General features: G+C 43.9%; 1 protein-coding gene across 3 annotated transcripts; it reads right to left on the bottom strand.

The window, feature by feature from the left end:
• Positions 1 to 8582: 8582 nt before the first annotated feature.
• LOC117796758 lies at positions 8583 to 18804 on the bottom strand. 3 transcript variants are annotated; one of them, XM_034646067.1, is made up of 2 exons: positions 18436 to 18804; positions 8583 to 9517 (listed from the first exon to the last, which is right to left on the bottom strand). In XM_034646067.1, the coding sequence occupies exon 2, from the start codon at positions 9458 to 9460 to the stop codon at positions 8720 to 8722; it is 741 nt and encodes a 246-aa protein (XP_034501958.1). In that variant the 5' UTR covers positions 9461 to 9517; positions 18436 to 18804; the 3' UTR covers positions 8583 to 8719. The 3 variants fall into 3 exon arrangements, with proteins under 3 accessions (XP_034501958.1, XP_034501957.1, XP_034501959.1); XM_034646066.1 differs by having other exon boundaries at positions 8583 to 9508; XM_034646068.1 differs by lacking the exon at positions 18436 to 18804 and adding an exon at positions 12132 to 12720 and having other exon boundaries at positions 8583 to 9508.
• Positions 18805 to 19550: the final 746 nt, after the last annotated feature.

Genomic DNA, 19550 nt, shown 5'->3' with positions numbered 1-19550 from the left:
AGAATCCCAGGATAGAACTTGGCACTCTTAAGCAGTTTAAATAACATCAAAATCCCCCTTCAAATAGGTTGACCATTTAGCCCAGGTGTTTCAGCAATGCCCCATTGAGGATCCATGTGACACAATTTGGAATCAGAAAACAGTTAATGTATTTGTATGTAATTATCTATGTGGCATGATTCCTGATACTCAATAAAGCCTTCTCCTCTTGCAACTGACACATGCGATTCTAGCATTAGTGTCTCCTCCCCTTAACTTAGGGAATTATTATCAAAGCGTAATTTCTGAACCACCAGCAGAATCACTTGGGATGCTTGATTAAAACACAGATTCTTGTTTTGCTCCCAAAGCTATCAGATCAGGTGCTTGGAGGTTGGAGCCCATCGATGTGCATTTTAACAAGCTCTCCATGTTGTTTTTATTTCCACCAAACACTGTGAACCACTGGTATTAGACTGATTTCTATTAAAATGCAAGGTCCCTGGGAGAGGAAACTTTTTAAGCTGCTTTCACTCCACTACATCCCAGAGGAAACCAAAGGTCTGAGGGTATAAGTAAAATATTTTCAAGTAAAAGATAGGAATGGGAGCGATGGTTGTCAGCCGTGAGGAGAGAGAGCAGAGAGGGAAAGAGAAAGTATGACAAAATGTGCAAGAGGGTAATGGTTTAGTTAAAAGAGCCATAGGCATCATGAGGCAAGCTTCTATTTCACCTACCTAGGAATTTTTATTTGGCTGGGGAAGTAATGAAGTCAGATAAAGCAGGTGATCTGGCCTCTGAAGGTCCAGCGAGAAATGAAAGATGGCTTGAGCTTTTGCCCATGGCTGTCATCTTAAACATCTTTTTAGGAAACTGGAAAGACTTTTGAAAACAACTTTAAGGGTATGGTGGTCTTCAAAGTCAATCTACTGTCAATGGAACTTTCTCCAAGTCCTCTCTAGAGCATCTTAAGTTAAAGGAATGCCAGCACTCTACATCAGGAATTAAACTAAAGGGCTGGGATCTGATAATATGATGGAAGAGCAAGGAAGAGAAGACTCTTGGGTATTAGGGGAAAATGCCTTGAGGAATTGCCTGTACTTCAGGCACTCTCAAACATAGCAATGAGTGGCAGTCACCTCTAGAAATTCTACCTAACACTCTTGAAGTGCCAGGCTTGTTTTCAGGAAAGGAGAGAATTTGGGATATGTCAGAACTAGGGTGGCCATACAAGATCTTGTCTAAAACTAGGACTTTTGAGAGTAAAGGTGCCTGGTCCCTCAGTTGTCCCAGTCTGACAAAGACATTTGGTCACCCTGGTTAGAACCCAGGAGAGAAGTGTAGCCTAGAGAAGATGGAGTGTGGATTAGCTGAAACTTGGTAGACAGAGCCTCCTTTACCTTCACTCTTACGCCCAAAGTCAAGTATCCACAAACTGACCTTTTTAAATAATCAGATTACATCACATCACTGCCCTCAACTGTCCAATGCTTTCTCATTATACTTGGATTGAAATCCGAAGTCTTTACCATGATCTATAAAGCCTGAAACATCTGACCTCATTTACCTCTCTGTTTCTCAGACCTCATTTACCAGCATTGTCTCTGTCCCGCTCACTCACTTCCAGCTATACTGACCTTCTTGTCCATTAAACACACAAAATTTATTCATCCCTTTGCCAGTTATCAACTTATTGCCTCTCAACACTAAATCCATTCTTTTTACCCAGCTCTATGATATTGGAACTCAACCTTATAAACATTTCTCTTTTGCCCGCTGGCTCAATGTCAGTACAGTCTTCATCAATAGAGGGCACTGAAAGGACATTGTAAGGCCATTGCAAAATAGGGCGATTTCCTTTCATAATTTAGTGTACTATTTTTAGGCACATAGACAGTGGAGTGGTATGTAGGAGGCTTGGTACTAGTCATCTCAGTAGCCCTCAAAGACCAGCTCCAGCCTGCTAATGCCCTCCAGCAAGTCTCTTCACCCTCCAACAGGCCGTGGTTATGGACCAGTTTCTGGCCATGCCCTCTGGCAAGTTTCCTTAGTGCTGGCATGCTGTGTGATCTTATAGCAGCCATGTCCCTCCAAGTAGGTCTGAATCAGCCTTGAAGTGAGTAGTGGAGGGAGCTCTTCTAGGTTCTTTGTTCCTTCCTAAATTATTCTCCCTCACCCCTAGAAATAGTTGCTGCTTTTTTTTCTTCTAGTTTGTTAGTTAACCCCTTTTATAAGCTATCATTCTTTATATTAAATTTTCCTATTCAAGTTACTGGGATGGGGTCTGTCTCCTGATTGGACTGTGATATAGAATTGATACTGGAATGGTCTGGGGAGACAGACTCTCAGAGACAGGATTTGAGAATGAGTTTGGTCCTGTGTTTGCATCTGAGGGCAGTGCTGAGCTCCTTGCCAGTGGAATCCATGGCATAGAGCGACATCCCAGTTAATTAAATTATCACCTGTGATGAAGTGTTAAAGCAAATGCCTTGGGAGCCCAAGTGGCTGCAGCACTTACTGTTATGGCAGTAGCAATGACAAGGACTGCGGTGTGGAACCGACTTTCCCGAGTATACCGCAGCACTTATGGGAAGAAGAAAACAAGCACAGGATCATCATCTGAGAATCACAGAGCTTCCAAGGGCGGTCCTAATCTAACATTTTATTTCATATAACTAATATTGAACACAAATTTAACTGTGCAAGTGGCTAAATTACAGCAGCAGTTGAATTCACAGCCTTCACAAGTTTCTTATGTGAAAGTTAGAACATTGATTGAGAAATAATGAGACCTTGAAACTTGGAATGGGTAATCTGGTAGGATGCAAGCGAAGTTAAGATTCTAAAATCTCCAAGTCACTCTGAGCCTCCCTTTGCAATAGAAGCAGCTCAGTACTGTAATGACTAGCCTTCCTTGCTGGAAAACTCTATGATAACTTCATCTGGGGCAGATGCTTAGAAAGAGATGCTTATTCTCCTCAAGATGCACTATCACTTCTTGATGCTACTAAACCCACAACCTTGGTCAAATCTCACCATGTTTCAGGGACTCAGACACAAGTATGACCCAGGAGGAGATGGCTTATACTCTAAATAAATTACGAAACTGGTCTAATATATATGCTGGTAGAAACTGGGGGAATGTGTGTGGAAATCAGAACATGGAGAGTGGAATATAACTCTATATCAGACCAAGTTAATTTATATGGTACACTTACTAGAGATTCCAGATCTTGTATTTTAAATTAGGCAGCTGGAAGAGGCTCTGACATCTTGTTAGGTGATCAGCTGACTCTTGGACTCAGTAATGTCTCTGCTTAACGAGAGTGAGATGCCACAGTTTCCATGATCTGATATGGAGGAAGGAATCTGAAGGCTTAGGAAGATAGAAATGTTGATGCGTATTTATCATGTGCAACATGCATACCCATGCCTTCAACCACATTCCCTGAGAAGGCTCAGAAGACCCTCCCTTCACTAAGATTTTGAGAAATTAATTAGTGAAGGAGTACCTACATCCTTTCAAAGATCTGTAGTTACCTGCACTTATAGACTAGATATGGCTGTGGGGGATGATACACTGATTTCAATGGGATTAATGGATCTCAGAGTAACAAAAGCCAAGAGGCAGCATATAACTGCCTGACAACGTGAACACAATTACTATAAAGGGCAGCAGAAACAAAGATAATCAGAATGTTTTGGCCAATTGGGATCTCAAGTGGTGGTTAACTGATCATATGGTAATAAAAGAAATCACCTATTCAAATATCGCTAGATCTATGGCACCAGTCAACTATGACCTATGAGCCAAATCCAGCCCTCTACCTATTTTTATTAATAAAGTTTTATTGGAACACAGCAATGTCTATGGTTGCTTTCCTGCTACACCAGGAGAGTTGAGTAGTTGTGACAGAAACTGTTTGACCTACAAAGCTTAAATTTTTACCCTTTTGTCAGAAAAAATTTGCCAACCTGGATCTAAAACTTCTAGTTTTGTTGGTTAAAGATCTGGTTTGAGTCACTGCAATGGAGGCTCATGGCCTCTCATCCAGTTCCCAATCCTAAGCCAATTCACAGATCCAGAGATCCTTGGTTGAAGGGGTGACACTCTGCAGAATGGCCACGAGTATATACAGTAAACATTCCTCTAAGACTCCCCTGAAGATATCTATAGCCATTTACTAGAGTGGCTGGGTACTGGAGAAAAGGAAATACCCAGACTACTAAGGGATCAGTAGACATAGGCTCTGAATTGATGTTAATTCCTAAGAATCTGAAACACCACTGTGTCCCACCAGTCAGAGTGGGGACTCATGGTGTTTGGATGATAGATATATACCTCACAAAATCGTGTCTGATCAAAGAATTAATTTTACAGCAAAGGAAGTAGCAATAGGCTCATGCCCGTGGAATCTTCCCACAATACTCCAATACCCAGAAGCAGCTGGCTGAATTGAAAGGTAGAATGGCTTACTGAAAACTCAGTTACAGTATCAATTGTGAGACAGCATCCTGGAAAGATGGATGCAATCTTCTAACAGGCTGCAATATATGCCTTGAATCAGAGACCATTATATGGTGCTATCTCTCACACAGCCAGAATACATGTACCCTCTGAATCAGAGGGTGGAAGTGAGAGAAGCTCCTCTCACTGTTATACCTAAAAAAAAAACATTGGCATCCAGCAACCGTGAGCACTTCTGGTTTGGAGGTCTTAGTTCCCAATGAAAAAATGCTTCTATCAAAGGCACAATGATCCCATTGATTTGGAAAATGAGACTGCCACTTGGCTATTTGGGGTTCCTTACGCTGAACCAACAGGCAAGAAAAAAAAAGAGTTAATCTATAGGCTGGAGTGATTGATCACAGTTGCCAATGGGAAATTGAATTGTCCCTACACAGTGGGGAACAAAGAAGACTATTTCTGGAACCCAGAATACTTCCATGCCCAATGGTGAAGGTTAATTGAAAACTACAGCAAACAAACAAAAGAAAAAGTCAAGACTCTTGAAGAGTCAGACCCTTCAGAAATGACAGTCTGGGTCACCCAACCAGGATGAGAACCCTCAATTACTTAAGTTTCTAACTCAGGACAAAGAAAAAACTTAGTAAAGAAGGGAGAAATATCAGCTATGACTTTGTGACCAATTACAAGGATTGTATTAGTTTTGCATATTTTCTTTTTGTGTATAAACTTATTTGTAAATTGTGACGATTTTCTTCTCTCTAATTCTTTCCCTTATTATCTTACATACACAAGTTGTTGAAAATTAACTTTATAATTTAACCATTAAGTAACAAAATTTTCAATGGAACTGTGATTGAATTTGAAAGTACTGAATATAGTCAGCAATGGGTGTAATGTCTATTTTGAGTGTCTCCATTTTGGAGAAAGTGTGAGCACTTCTTCCCTGTACAAAGGACACCTAGAGCTTGTTGGGTGGAAACAGAGTTGTTTCATTGTTGTTTGGAAGTTCAAATATGTGTAGGAGAATACATACGGAAGCTGAGTTGTCAAAAAGGTGGACTGTGCCAGTTATCAACCTATCGCTTCTTTTTCTTTTTTTCTTTTTTTTTTTTTTGGCCTGGCCTTGTGATACTGGGATTGGACCCTGTAAACATTTCTCCTTTGCCAGATGGCTTGATGTTAGGATTTGTCATTAGATAAAATAGGTGATAGTGGAAGGACCCTAGGAGGCACTAGTTGAAGGAAGGGAATTGCTTCCAATATACTATTTCTTGGTGCCGCAGCCAGTGCTCTGGGATGCAAGACACTTGCTAGCACTCACCTACGTAGCCCTACGGACTGGCTCCCCCCGTACTCTCTGGCAGTTACTCTACTTCTACAGATTAGCTCTGACCCAAGCTTGTTACCCTCCGGCAGGTTTTGTCATCCCCACAGGCTACATGTTCCTGTAGCAGTCATACCATTCCCTCCTTGTTCTCGCTCCCTCAGCCCTGGAGGCAGAAGTTGCTTTCTGCAATTGCTACTTCCAAGTCCCTTAAAGTCCTCTTTTATCCCTTTACATAGTTAATCACCTAACTAGTTACCAAGACTTTGCACCAAACGCCCCCTATTCAAATTATTGGCGTGGTTTCTGTTCCTGATTGAACCTTGACCAATACACCACCCTTGTTCTTCCCTCTGCCTAAAACAATCTTCATCCAGATATACATGCTCAAATATAGCTGTGACTGACTGCTATGACTGTCTAGACTGTCCTTCCTTGTGGCTAAACTGAAGCCTCTGACACAGCGTCTACCTATTCTTTGAAACAAGATGACACAGACCCAACCACTGGGCACTATTGCCTATAACCAGGATGAACCCAGGGAAAGGAGATATGCAAGGTTTACTTGTGATATAAACTAGACCTTGAGTTTTGACTCCCAATAAACCTACCTGGGAATAGGATTACCACAACGCACAAGCCCTACAAATAGCATCAAGATTCTCTGAGAGCACCTGATTATACTCTCCATTTGTCCAAACAGTATTTACTGAGTCCCTACTATGTACCAAACACTGTTCAGGGCACTGGTATACAGCAACACTTGGCTCTGATTCAGCCCTGAAACTTTTCACAGTTCTAAAAGGTAACCCTTCTTCTACACAACTCCAAGCAGGCACTGGGTAAAACCTTATCTGAAGGGTGTGGCCTCCCCACAACCTCAGCTAAGTTTCAAAGTGAGGCCTCAGAGGCCTCTGCACACAGTTGTGCACAAAGATGCCCAGCCTGGGATGAGAGTTGAAGGTGGCATCTAGCAGCTCCAACTGCCAAGCTTTGTGCCTGGTGAGGACTGTGTGGCCCAGAAAGATCACATATTTATTTGTGTGTGCAAAAAAAGGTGCTGGGACCTCAGACCCCACTTTACTGAGACCAGTGCAGAACAAGATGGATCATTCAGGACAGTGAGAATCTTCCCAGGGCTGGCTAGGTGGAAGGGACAGAAGTGGCAGTCACCTCAGTCTCTGACACTCTCTGCTAAGACTTATGCAAGCCCCTTACACTGTGACTGGAACAGATGCTGGAAGAAAGCAAAGGAGAACTCTTTCCTGGAATGGAAGAAAAGTTGCCTCCCCAGATACATTAATGCTGAGACCACCCAGCCTCCACCGGCTCTTGTACTATTGTGGGGCCCCAGAAGTCAGTGTGTCAGTTTTCTATTGCTATGTAACAAATCTCCACACACTTAGCAGCTTAAAACAAACATGCATATAGTATCTCAGAGTTTCCATGGGTTAGGAGCCCAGGCACAGGTGCTCTACTCATGGTTTCACAAAACTGCAATCTAGGGGTAAGCTGGGCTACATTCTCATCTGGAGGCTGGACTGAGGAGGAATACACTTCAAAGCTCATTCAAGTTGTGGGTAGAATTTAATTATTTGCAGTTGTATGACCGAGGACCCCATTTTCTGCTGGCAGTCAGCTGGGGGCCACTCTCAGCTCTAAGACTCTGCCTGTGATTCCTTGCTGTGCATGCCTCTTCAAAGCCAGCAAGGGAAAGTCTTGTTCTAACCTGCTTAAATGGAGTTATATATAATATGACATAGTCACAGGAGTAAATCTTTCGGTTAGAAGTAAGTCACTCTTCCTGCCTGCATTCATAAGGGAGGGATTATACAAGGATGTGGATGCCAGGAGGCAGAAAATCATTGGGGGCCACCTTGAGATCTGTCTGCCACAGTCAGCCTCAGGAAAATTCCAACTACATCCAACTAAGTTATTTGGGAACATCATGCTTGCTTGAACAAGACAGTCTGTACCCATAAAGGTGGGGCTCCTGGCACTGCCCTCTGTTCCGCATGTTACACCAGGCACCTGGAGGGAGCCCAAGCCTCAGGCACAGGATGGTCACTCAAATTACTTTGGGAAGGGGGGTGACTGCCTAGCACAGGGTGAGGTAACTAGCCATACCTTCCTTGTAACAGACTCACTCTGATCCCCATCTTTGCCTCCCCCCAGATATGAAGATCTCTAGCCATATCTGGTCAAACCACCTTGTGTTAGCAGACAACAGGACTCAGCAGGGGTCCCAAAGTATGGCTAATAAGTAACCTATGTGTAGACTTGAGCTGGGGTTCAACATAACTCAAGATAGACAGGTCAGGTCTTGGAGTGAGGCAAGATTCTGGACACAGAGAAACCCAGTGCACTGCTTCCACCAAACCTCATTTCTACCTTAACCACATTCATCCTCTGGGATTCATCCAGATTTATTCAGTCCTCACTGGAGACTGAAGTGAAGTGGCAAGACTGGGCCTGCACCTAGGGGCTCGGGGAACCTACACTGCCATTCCAGCTAAGAATTTTCCTGTGGAGAAGAACGACCTTCTCTGTATTTACAACCCAAACTGGGGAGGCCAGAGCACAAGTCAATCAATCTCCCCTGAATCTTTAAAGCCCTTAGTTCTAAGACTGTGACAATTCTTCCTGATTTGAAGATGCTGGAAGAATGAAGTAGCAAGCTCAGTGCCACAGGATTCTGGGGAGGACCAAATTAGATAGCACATTTGAGAAAACTCTGAAATGTTATTAAGTGTGTACCACCCATTCCGAGTTAGACTACCTGAGCCTGGTTGTAGAGGAAGGAAACAGAACAACCAAGGTTTATTTCATGAAGGACTAAAGCAAAGAAAGTTAGCAAGAGGAAGCCCCACCCCAGACACAATATTTAAAGGCACACAAACTTCCTAGTGTAAGGGAGGAAAGACTCTCAGTAAAAGCTTCCAAAATTAGTCAAGCCAAAACTTAGCACTGGCAAGCCCTTTCAACAGGTAATGATGGATGCTGTATATGAAGAAACCTGAGCAGAAGAGGACGATCATGAAGGATAAGGTGATGAGGGTGTAGATGGACATTCGCTTCTCCATAGTACCCCTGATCAGGCAGAAATAGGGCCCAGGGCAGCTCTCAGTGCTGCAGTGAATGATGGTTTGGTTTACCAGGGGCAGGTGTTGGCACATGAGAAGGAATAAAAACACACACTGTGCACCAACCTGCAGGAGGAAGTAAAGAAGGTACAAAAGCAAAAGCATCTTCTCTTGGTGGAAGTTCAGAATGGACTTCTTTGGGGAAGGGACATGTTCCTGGATTCCCACCATGGAGCCCTCCTCCATTTCACTTGCCACTGACTCCACAGACTTGGCTTTGATCTGCTTGTGCCGAATCTGAGCCATGAAGAATTCCATGAGGAAGAAGAGGGCCAAGAAAATAAAGAAAAAGAAGTACCAAGTTCCCACTACAGGACTGCTAAAACGTTTTTCAAAACACTCAATCAAACAAGGATTGGTGATGTTGCCATGGCACCAGAAATCTTCATGGATGGAGGCCCAGGGCATGCGGACCACGTACACCACCACTCCGTACACGGCAATGAAGCCAAACCACAGCTGCCGCCCAATGTAGTAGCCGGATTTGTCACCAGCCACTGAGTGTAGCACAGGGATCAGTCCAGCTACTGCTGCTGCAGCCATCTCTTCAGACTCTCACCGCACCACGGAATCCGAGACCAGGAGAACTCCCTACAGCACCTCAGGAAAGGCATGAACAGAAAGAGAAGAACACAGGGTCAGAACGTGAGAGCAGGTGCCAAGAACCCTGAGTACTTCCAAGGGATTGATAGGCTCGGGTTTTAGATTCGCCACCAGCAGTTAGTTTCGTATCTTTATACACATACAGTATTTTTACCCCCATGCTGTGGTTATTCCTCTCTCCACCTTTCAGCCTATAAAAAAGGCTGCGCACTCAGGACATGCCCAAATGCACTACAATTATATATCTCACCTCTCATACTAGATTATCAGCATCCCGAGGTCAGGAATCAAACCTTATTACATTTACAATACCCGTATCATCCAGTATAGATGATTACATGTAAGGACCTAAGTAAACTTGATAGATGAATAAAGGAAGGGTGGAACAAATCAATGAATTTAACGATTCAGGTGTGTCTGGCTGTTCTAGAAGCCCTATGGCAATCTCTACACTTTGTATCTTGCCAGGAGATGTCCTAAGACTACAGAGAAAAGGAATAGAAAGAACAGTTCTTTTCTTTCTTGCACATGACCTCTGTTCCATCCACAACTCTTTAGAGGGTACCTATCACCATACTTTATTTATAATAATTATAATAATAATAAACAGTACTAACATAAATAATAAATAATACAAACAACAATAACAGTAATGATGATTTAAAAAAACCACTGATCACTTCTTGACTGCTTATATATGGCAAGCCCTGTGCCAGTCGTTTAGATATATTACCTTCACAGAAGGGTCAAACATTGTAAATATTTTTATTAGCTTGATTTTGGTAATTGTCAGTGCTTGTCTTCTCTTACATATGTTCTTGCACATGACAGTGACCAATCATTTAACTTAAAGTTTAGAGTATTTAACAAAATTGGGTTTTTTATTGTAATGAAATATACAATAAGACAAAATCTATCATTTATGACCATTTTTAAGCATATGCTTCTGTGGCATTAAGTACATTTGCACTGTTGTGCGACCATCACCACCATCCACCCCTAGGCCTTTTTCATCTTCCTAAACTAAAGTTCTGTCCCTAAACAATAACTCCTCGTTGCCCCCCACCCTCTCCCTCTCCCTGGAAACCAGCACTCTACTTTCTTTTTTTTTTTTTTTTTAAAGATTTTATTTATTTATTCGACAGAGATAGAGACAGCCAGCGAGAGAGGGAACACAAGCAGGGGGAGTGGGAGAGGAAGAAGCAGGCTCCTAGCAGAGAAGCCTGACATGGGGCTCGATCCCATAACGCGGGGATCACGCCCTGAGCCGAAGGCAGACGCTTAACCGCTGTGCCACCCAGGCGCCCCAGCACTCTACTTTCTGTCTCTATGAGTTTGAATACTCTGAGAACCTCCTCTAAGAGAAACCATATTTATCCATTTGTGTCTGGCTTATTTCACTTAGCATAATGTCTTCAAGTCTTGTCCATGTTGTAGCCTGTGTCAAGTTGTCCTTCCTTTTAATGGCTGAATAATACTCCACTGTATGGATAAACTACACGTTTATATATTCATTCATTGATGGACATTTGGGTTATTTCCACTTTTTGGCTGTTGTGAATAAAGCGACTATGACTGTGGGTTTACAGATATGTTTGAGTTGCCACAATCACTTCTTGTGAGTATATATCGAGAAGCAGAATTGCTGAATAACATGGTAAATCTATGTTTAACTTTTTTGAGGAATGACCACAATGTTCTTCTTGGCTGTTGTGCCATCTACATGCCTACCAGAAATACATAAGTGTTTCAGTTTCCCCACATCTTTGCCAATGCTTTTTATTTTCTGAGGGTTTTTAAATGCTTTGGGGGGCACCTGGGTGACTCAGTTATTTAAGTGTCCAACTCTTGATTTCTGCTCAGGTCATGATCTCAGGGTCATGAGATGGAGCAGGGTGTCAGGCTCTGCACTGAGGGCGGAGCCTGCTTGAGATTCTCTCTCTCTCCCTCTCCTTCTGCCCCTCTTCCACACTCACTCTCTCTCTCAGCAAATAAATAAATAAATAAATAATAAAAATTTTAAAATACTTAGGATTTTTATTGAAAAGTTGTCAAAGCTAGTGCTGAAAAGTCTCCTTCAAAGGTGCCTGAGGCTCAGTAATATTTCTAAGTTACTCCCAAGTATCAGGTCACATTGTTCATTCAGTATCGTTCAAAAGCCCATACATAGGAATCATGAGAGGCAGGCTGCCGAGAATGCTGATGGATGCAGGACTACCCAGTCAGCCTACCAAGGGCTGTGGCTGATCAAGGAGAAGAGCCATAGGGGTAGATGGGACAGTGGAAAAACAATACATGTACTGGGCATTGACTGCATGCTAGGCACTCTGCTAGAAGTGGACAGTTAGGCAGTTTGTTATCTCATGTATTCCTTAGAACAGCCTTATGAGATAAATATTCTCAATTTCCAGACAAGAAAGCTGAGATTTAGAATGCTTAAATAACTCCTCCATGGTTATTATACAGCCAAGCACACGGAGGTGCCAGGGTTAGAAACCAGAGTGTCTAACTCGGCAGCCTGAACTTTGGACTTCACCTGCTCCACAAGGGCATGGCCCAGAGGTGACAGGGAAGAAAGGAGGAAGACCATGGTGGGTCCCCGAACTCTCACCTGCCAACTCTCGTGGGAAATAAAACAGTTGGTGTCCAGACCCACAGATCCTTGCTTTTCTTCCTTCGGAGACAGCTTTGTGGCCAAATCCCAGTCAGCTCAAATTAAAGCATCCAATCTCCAGGAACATGTGATGACTGGGGGCTAAAAGCACAGGCTCTCACTCCAGCAGCTGGAGGAGTGGATCCTGTCTGGACCATCTGTCCAGGTGTCTTAGGCCTGCTTCTGCTGCCACAGATCTGAAACCCTGTTTCTTCTGTTCTGTCCCATTAAAACCTGGTGCTCAACGGGAAACCTCTCCTTCCTCACCAACTGCTCTACTCCTTAGAATCTCCCAGCTGGTTGCCCCATTGGCTATGCCACCTGCCTGTCTTCACGGCCTCTACGAATCAACACTCTCAGAAAAGCAGGTGTAAAAGGACGTTCAGATCAAGTCTCCTGTAGTGTAGAAGGGAGAGTTTGTATGGGATCAGGAGCCAGGGCCCTGGTGATACTCGTGCCATGATCTGTCCTTTGCCTTCTGTCTGTTCTTGGATTCAGATACCCAATAGTCTATCAGCAGATTCAACAAGGAGTATCTGATGCTTTTCCCATCCTTCTCAAATCCCCAATCCCACTCTCCTAAACTCTCATCTTATTTAAATTGAAAAAAAAAAAAAAAACCAGAAATTGCCAGCCAGGAAACTCCCTCATTTTCCACTGAGTCCCAGATACCATCTCTGGACCTTCCAAGGGACCCTACTCAGGAGTTAGACTCTCTCCCCGAGTCCTCGATTTCTGCCTCGCTACAGAATCTTCCCACCAGCATCCGGTTGCCCCTACCTAGCTTAACACTCTACTCTTCCTCCCAGCCAGGTTCCTGGAAAGGGCTGGCCCTCCTCCAGCTATGCCATCTCCACCTCCCCACCTCCATCCACCAACAGCCCCTCCTGGGTGGAGAAGTCAGGATCTCCGTCCCCATTAGAAGAATGATGAGCTTGCTTTAAGTCAAGCAATGAGAATAACTGCTTCACTGTTTTCTCTTTGCCTTGCCTGCAATCTCAGAGCTACATGTTCAATTACAGTAATTCTATTAGACTAAGTTCATGGCATATTTATTTTCCTTTCCTGATAATTATAATTTTATGCTTTGATACCATAGGTCATATTGTAAATTACCACAAATCCTTCAGAGCAAAAATTATAAATAGACAAGAAAAAAAATACCTGGATCAATTTGGGTTTGATTCAAAGAGCAATTTCACAGGAATTATTATGTAAATTATTAAAAATATGGAAAAAATAGTATGCAGTCATTTAGCTCCAAATCTTCAGTGCCTGACATAAAGTAGATCTCAATAAATGCTTGTTGAATGTGTGAATAAAAATACAATGCTAAGAGAGGGAAAAACTGCAAAATGTTATGTGCTCAGTAAACACAACATTGTTTCATTATGTATGCCTATCATGAACTAATAAACAACGTATAGATAAGTGGAAATAGAGAAAGCATTGGAAAGGTGGATTTGTAGGTGGATTTCTTTTTTTTTTATTTATTTTAATATTATGACAATGAATACAAACTGGAGTGGATGTACTAGAATGTTCTGTAATACAATTATATGTTCTGGTTTTTTGTTTTTGTTTTTGTTTTGTTTTTTTAAAGATTTTATTTATTTATTTGACAGAGATAGAGACAGCCAGCAAGAGAGGGAACACAAGCAGGGGGAGTGGGAGAGGAAGAAGCAGGCTCATAGCAGAGGAGCCTGATGTGGGGCTCGATCACACAACGCCGGGATCACGCCCTGAGCCGAAGGCAGACGCTTAACTGCTGTGCCACCCAGGCCCCCCTTGTTTTTGCTTTTGTTTTAAGATTTTATTTATTTATTTGACAGAGAGAGAGTGCACAAGCAGGCTGAGCAGCAGGTAGAGGGAGAGGGAGTAGCAGGCTCCCCACTGAGCAAGGAGCCCGACGTGCTGCTCAATCCCATGACCCTGGGATCATGACCTGAGCCGAAGGCAGATGCTTAACCTACTGAGCCACCCAGGCGCCCCTGTTCTGGTTTTTAATTTGGTAGAAGATGAGGTTTTGGATGGCTCTTGATGCAAATCAACCCATTTCAAAATTCGGTAACTTAAAACAGCAATGGCTTATTTATTCCTAAAAATTCTGTGGGTCAAATGTCTGGGCAGGTCCTGGTTGGCTGGTTCTTCTGTTCCAGCTGGGGTCAACTGGGGTGTCCATGAAGTTGTGGTCAAACAGTGGCTAGGCTGAGCTGGAAGGTCTAAGAAGCTTCACTCTCGTATCACATGTTCAGCTCCTCAACATGGCCTCTCTCATTGCACATGCTAGCTACCTCATCACTCAGTATTTTATCTCTAGCTTCTTTACTGCATGGCAGCTGGCTCTTCCAGAGAGCAAAAAAGCAGAAACAACACTGCATCTTGGAGGCTAGCCTCAAAAACCACACAATGTCACTTCGGCCATCTTGGATTCAATGAGGGGGAAATAGACCCCACCTCCTGACAAGAGGGTCTCATTGAAGAAATAATGCAAGATGGGAGATACAGTTGTGGTCATCTTTGGAGAACAGTCGGCCACTGGGTGCTTGAACAACGTTTCATTCCCAAAGTTGCAAAGAAACCTCTTTTAAGGTACCCTGCCTGGTGAAATAGACTCTAAGGATAGCGGTAAATAAGACCTTGAGTGTTCATGGTAATCATCTCAATTGAAATGAACGAAGAAATGAGCAGCAGCAGTCTTGAGCAGACCAGAGGGTAACCTGAGGCACATCCAGAAACCAGGAGCCTGGCTATGCAGGGACCCTTTACAAGGGCTGTGAACCTGGTCTGCCCACCATGGGCTCCTGAATCTTGACTACAGTTCCCAGCAGGGGCCCCTTCTGATTCATTCCCTCTCTCTCTGTCTCTCTCTCTTTCTCCAGCATCACCTAGAGATTTTATTTTTCTCATTTGAAATTTTATTTAAAAAATTTTTAGTGAAGCTTTTTTATTATGGCAAAATATACATAACATAAAATTTACCATTTTAACCATTTTTAAGTGTGCAGTTTACTGGCATTAAATACATTTACAATGCTATTTACAAAACCATCACCACCATCCATCTCCAGAACTTTTTTATCTTCCCAGACTGAAACTCTGTACCCTTTAAACACTAACTCCTCTTTCCTCTCCCCTCTGAGTCCTTGGCAACTGCCATTCAACTTTCTGTCTCTATAAATTTGACTAGTCAAAAGACTTCATATAAGAGAATTATACCATATTTGTCCTTTTGTTCCTGGCTTATTTCACTTAGCATAACATCCTTAAGGTTCATCCATGTTGTAGTATGTGTCAGAATTTTTCTTTTTAAAGGCTGAATAATATTCCATTGTGTGGCTATACACATTTTGCTTATCCATTCATCCATCAGTGAACAGTGAGGTTGTTTCCACCTTTTGGCTCTTGTGAATAATACTGCTATGAACATAGGTATACAAATATCAAAAATGGGGGCGCCTGGGTGGCACAGCGGTTAAGCGTCTGCCTTCCGCTCAGGGCGTGATCCCGGCGTTATGGGATCGAGCCCCACGTCAGGCTCCTCTGCTGTGAGCCTGCTTCTTCCTCTCCCGCTCCCCCTGCTTGTGTTCCCTCTCTCGCTGGCTGTCTCTATCTCTGTCAAATAAATAAATAAAATCTTTAAAAAAAAAAAACAAATATCAAAAATGGTTTTTAAAAGATAAGTAGTTAATTCAACTAGTATTTATTGAGCATCTACTATGTGCCAGATGCAATGCTAGGTGCTGGGACTACAACAATAAATAAGACCATCTACATATTCAGCCACCTCCTAGAACTTACAGCTTGAAGGGAGAAATAAAGACAGCTAAGGAGATTTCAGCATGGGGAGATAGCGGTTAGGACAGAAAGAATGTGAGGACATGGGCTGGGTACCCAGGCTAATCTTCTAATAAAGGTTTTCTGGCTTGTATCACTTTGAACCTGAAATCTGAAAAATGAGTCTAGTTATAAGGGTGGAGGGAGCAGACAAGTGTAGACAGCAGAGCAGTTTGGGCAGTAACCCAGAGGCATCTGGGTCAGAGAATGAGAAAGTGGGGTTGGTAGGCAATAAGGCTGGAGAGCCAGGTAAGAGCCAGAAGATATGATGGAGGCCCTTGGAAGACTGGCATGAAGCTTGGATTTATCCTAAAAGTAATAGGAAGTCATCGAAATATTTCAAGTAGAGACCTAGTATACACTTTATACCAACAGCCTGTCTGGGTGTGAAAGTGGGAGGGGCAGAGTAGCAGCAAGAGAACAGAGGAAGCCACTGTGAGTATCTAATCCATCAAGAGTGGAGGCCTGGACTAATAGAGTTGGGGAATGTAGATCAGAGACAGCTGGTAACCAACAGAATGTAGGAAGTGGAGGAGAAGGTGGCGTCAAGAAAAAAGAACCATAGGTAGTCATTAAACAGACCATTTAAGCACATAGATAAGTGTAGCAAAATATTGATAATCTAGTGTAGGGGTGTGGTCTTGACTTTTATTTCTTCTTCCCCAAGGATCTGGGGGCTTCTTTGTCTCACTCTGCTCAGGCCTTCTTTATTTAGCAGTCAGATTTACTGGAACCTGCTTGACCTTTTATGTGACCCACATCAAAAAAGCATAATCTATGCCCTGCCACTCTCAAAAACAGTCTGTTCTAGACTGAGTTGTGTTCCCACCCAAATTCATATGTTGACACTCTAATCCCCAGTGTCACTGTTTTTGGAGATGGGGCCCATAAGAAGGTAATAAAGGTTAAATAAGGTCATAAGGATGAGATCTTAAACTGATAGGACTGGTGTCCTTATAAGAAGAGGAAGAGACACCAGCAATTTCTCTCTCTCTCTCTCTTTCTGCACCCTCACAGAGATGAGGCCATGTGAGGATACAGCAAGAAAGCAGCCATATATACGCTGCGAAGAGAGGCCTCTTCAGAAGCCAACCCAGCCAACACCTTGATCTTGGACATCTGGCCTCAATAACTGTGAGAAAATAAATTTCTGTTGTTTCAGCCCCCCAGTGGTATTGATTATGGCAGCTCTAGTGGATTAACACAGTCTCAAGAGGGAGGAATGGCCATCCCCATCTATAGAGGAAGAAACTGAGGCTGGGAGAATTGTGTTTGGCTACGACCCCATGGATAGTAAGCAGCTCATCTCAGCATCCAGTGCAGCCTTCCTTATTGGAAGCCTTTGTGTTTGCAGAGAATTGTCTGGGCTGCCCCAGAAGTAACAAGCCTTTAATAGACTCTTTCTAAAATCACAGCTAATGTCCTTCCTCAGCCTTCTGCGCAGACCCATAGAATGATGGAACTTCAGGGCCTACACTGAAAAATTACCCCAGACAGGCATGCCAGGCTCAGAAACACAGAGACCTGCTGCCCAGCTCCATCCTCCTCCACTAGTGAGGGGGGGTTAGGTTGGCTAAAAGCTTTTCAGCAGAAGAGCTACTTCCTGACTGCCTGTGATTTCACATAAGACTCCGCCAGCACTTCACTACCTTCTGGAACTGCACAGTTGCCACTGTAAAGAGGAGCCTTTTCTGATTTAATTGTTTCTCCTACCTTTGTGTAGGCTACCTAAGCTTCTAATAGCCTTGTATAAAGTATTGGTGGACACGGTCCCTACTGAAGCAATTTCTGAAGCTGTAGCTTGAACCAGATGAAATTGTGATTATATAGGTCAAAAATGATCAAATACCAGTAATTTCATACATACAGCTGGCCCTCATTCCACCCTCTCCCCCATTTGCTAACTTCTGGGTGCTCAGTACTCATGCCGCCCTCTGACACCTGGGTCCCTAACTTCTTCCTACCACCTTCCCCGGTGGTGGCCCATCTCTGGGTGGAGACAGAGCCTGGGAGAGAAGTCTACAAGGGAAACAAGACGGAATGGTCAAGGAGGTAGAAGGCGAGCCACAGAAACCAGGGGGTAGAGAATTGAAGAGGCCCTGGCCTGGCACATTCTTCTTTCCCTGAGGCTGCTCTGACCACAGAATTTCTGGAGTGCGTCCACGAGGATCAAGGAAGGCACAGAGAGCCAAAACAATGTCAGCACTGCCAGCCCTGGCCTCATGAGTGGCCTTTGCACAGCCTAGGTGCTGGTTTCATAATAAAATGAAACCACCATGTCATCGTTCTCATCAAAGCCAGCCAGACTTGGTAGCCAGCAGATCCCATGTGCCAGATGGTGGCAGGATTTTGTCTGAAAGACCTGTGGTTCAAGACGGGAACAAGATAAGTTCAACATAAGCAAAAGGCTCCCACACCCTGTTACCTTTTCAGGCCTTCAGCTGTGGGCTCTGTAGGGATATCCCACTCTGGGCTGGACTAGACCCAGAGGTTTAGACGAGCTGAATTTTCAGGGGTACGGTAGGGCTGTGGTTCAAGTCAATCTTGGCTGGAGTGCGGCTTGCTGATTCAGAGCAGGAGCTAGGTGCAAGGGCTCTCAACACAGGTACCCTCCACATTTGGGGTGGAGCTTTCCATGAATTGGTCAGTTGGTTAGCATCCCTGGCCTGGGTGAACTAAATGCAAGTAGCACTCTGGGCATCGGGACAACCTACAAGCCCAGGGCTGGGAGCTGAAGGCAGCTTCTGGTGCAGATGGCCTCTAAATTTAAGAGGGGTTTTCCCATAGAACTGCCTGGCCCTCTCACAATCCAGTCTTTAACTGGATTGCGCCTTCCTTGCTCAGACTGATCTGGTGCTCACAGCTAGGAAAGAAGGGGCAGGTGAGCTTGCAAGGAATTTAGAAGGAAAATGGAAGGAGTGGGGAGTGTTCAGCCCAGCTCTAGGAAAAGCGACTGCTTAGTAGTGAAACTGATGACGAGTAGGAGGAAATGGAGACAGCGGGTCAAACCCAACACCTGCAGCCAATGCAACAACATATTTTTTATGAAAAAGAGAAAGCTGGGAGGGGTCCATCTGCATCCATAGGGCCCCCAGCAAAGACTTGCAAAAGCACAAAGATTTGTGTGCTGCTAGGTGTAAGGCCCTAGCCCCAGGACAGCCAAGAGTTGGGAAGCCCACGTCAAGGTACAAATAAAGCAGACTGAGAGTGAGGAAGCAATGTCCCTTAAGCTCCAGGTATGAGAACTCAGGTGTTCCAGGTGATGTCCATCATCTCAGGAACAGGTCTTTGATCAGAGTAAGGATGTCAGGACACCTCCTCACTCCCTTATTCCAGAGGTCAGAGCGCATGAACCTGAGCAAAGTAAGGAGCGACTGGCACAGAAGCAGACCAGTTGAAAGAGACAGAAGCTGGAAGCTGAGGGAGGTGTTGCCAGTTTGCAGTGTCAGTGCAAAGGCCCACCCTGTGTGCAGTAAGGAAACCGCCCTGGAAACCCTCAGTAGCCCCACCCATCTGAGGTGGTTAACACTCACCAAACCA

Source organism: Ailuropoda melanoleuca, chromosome 16 (assembly GCF_002007445.2).
Source record: "Ailuropoda melanoleuca isolate Jingjing chromosome 16, ASM200744v2, whole genome shotgun sequence".
In the NCBI taxonomy this organism is placed as follows: Eukaryota; Metazoa; Chordata; class Mammalia; order Carnivora; family Ursidae; genus Ailuropoda; species Ailuropoda melanoleuca.
Note: the sequence above shows the minus strand (reverse complement) of the source record. Positions and strands in the feature narration are given on the sequence as shown.

Bases quoted from the DNA above. Each gene is read 5' to 3' on its own strand.
- LOC117796758 (XM_034646067.1), bottom strand. From the start codon at position 9,460: ATGGCTGCAGCAGCAGTAGCTGGACTGATCCCTGTGCTACACTCAGTG.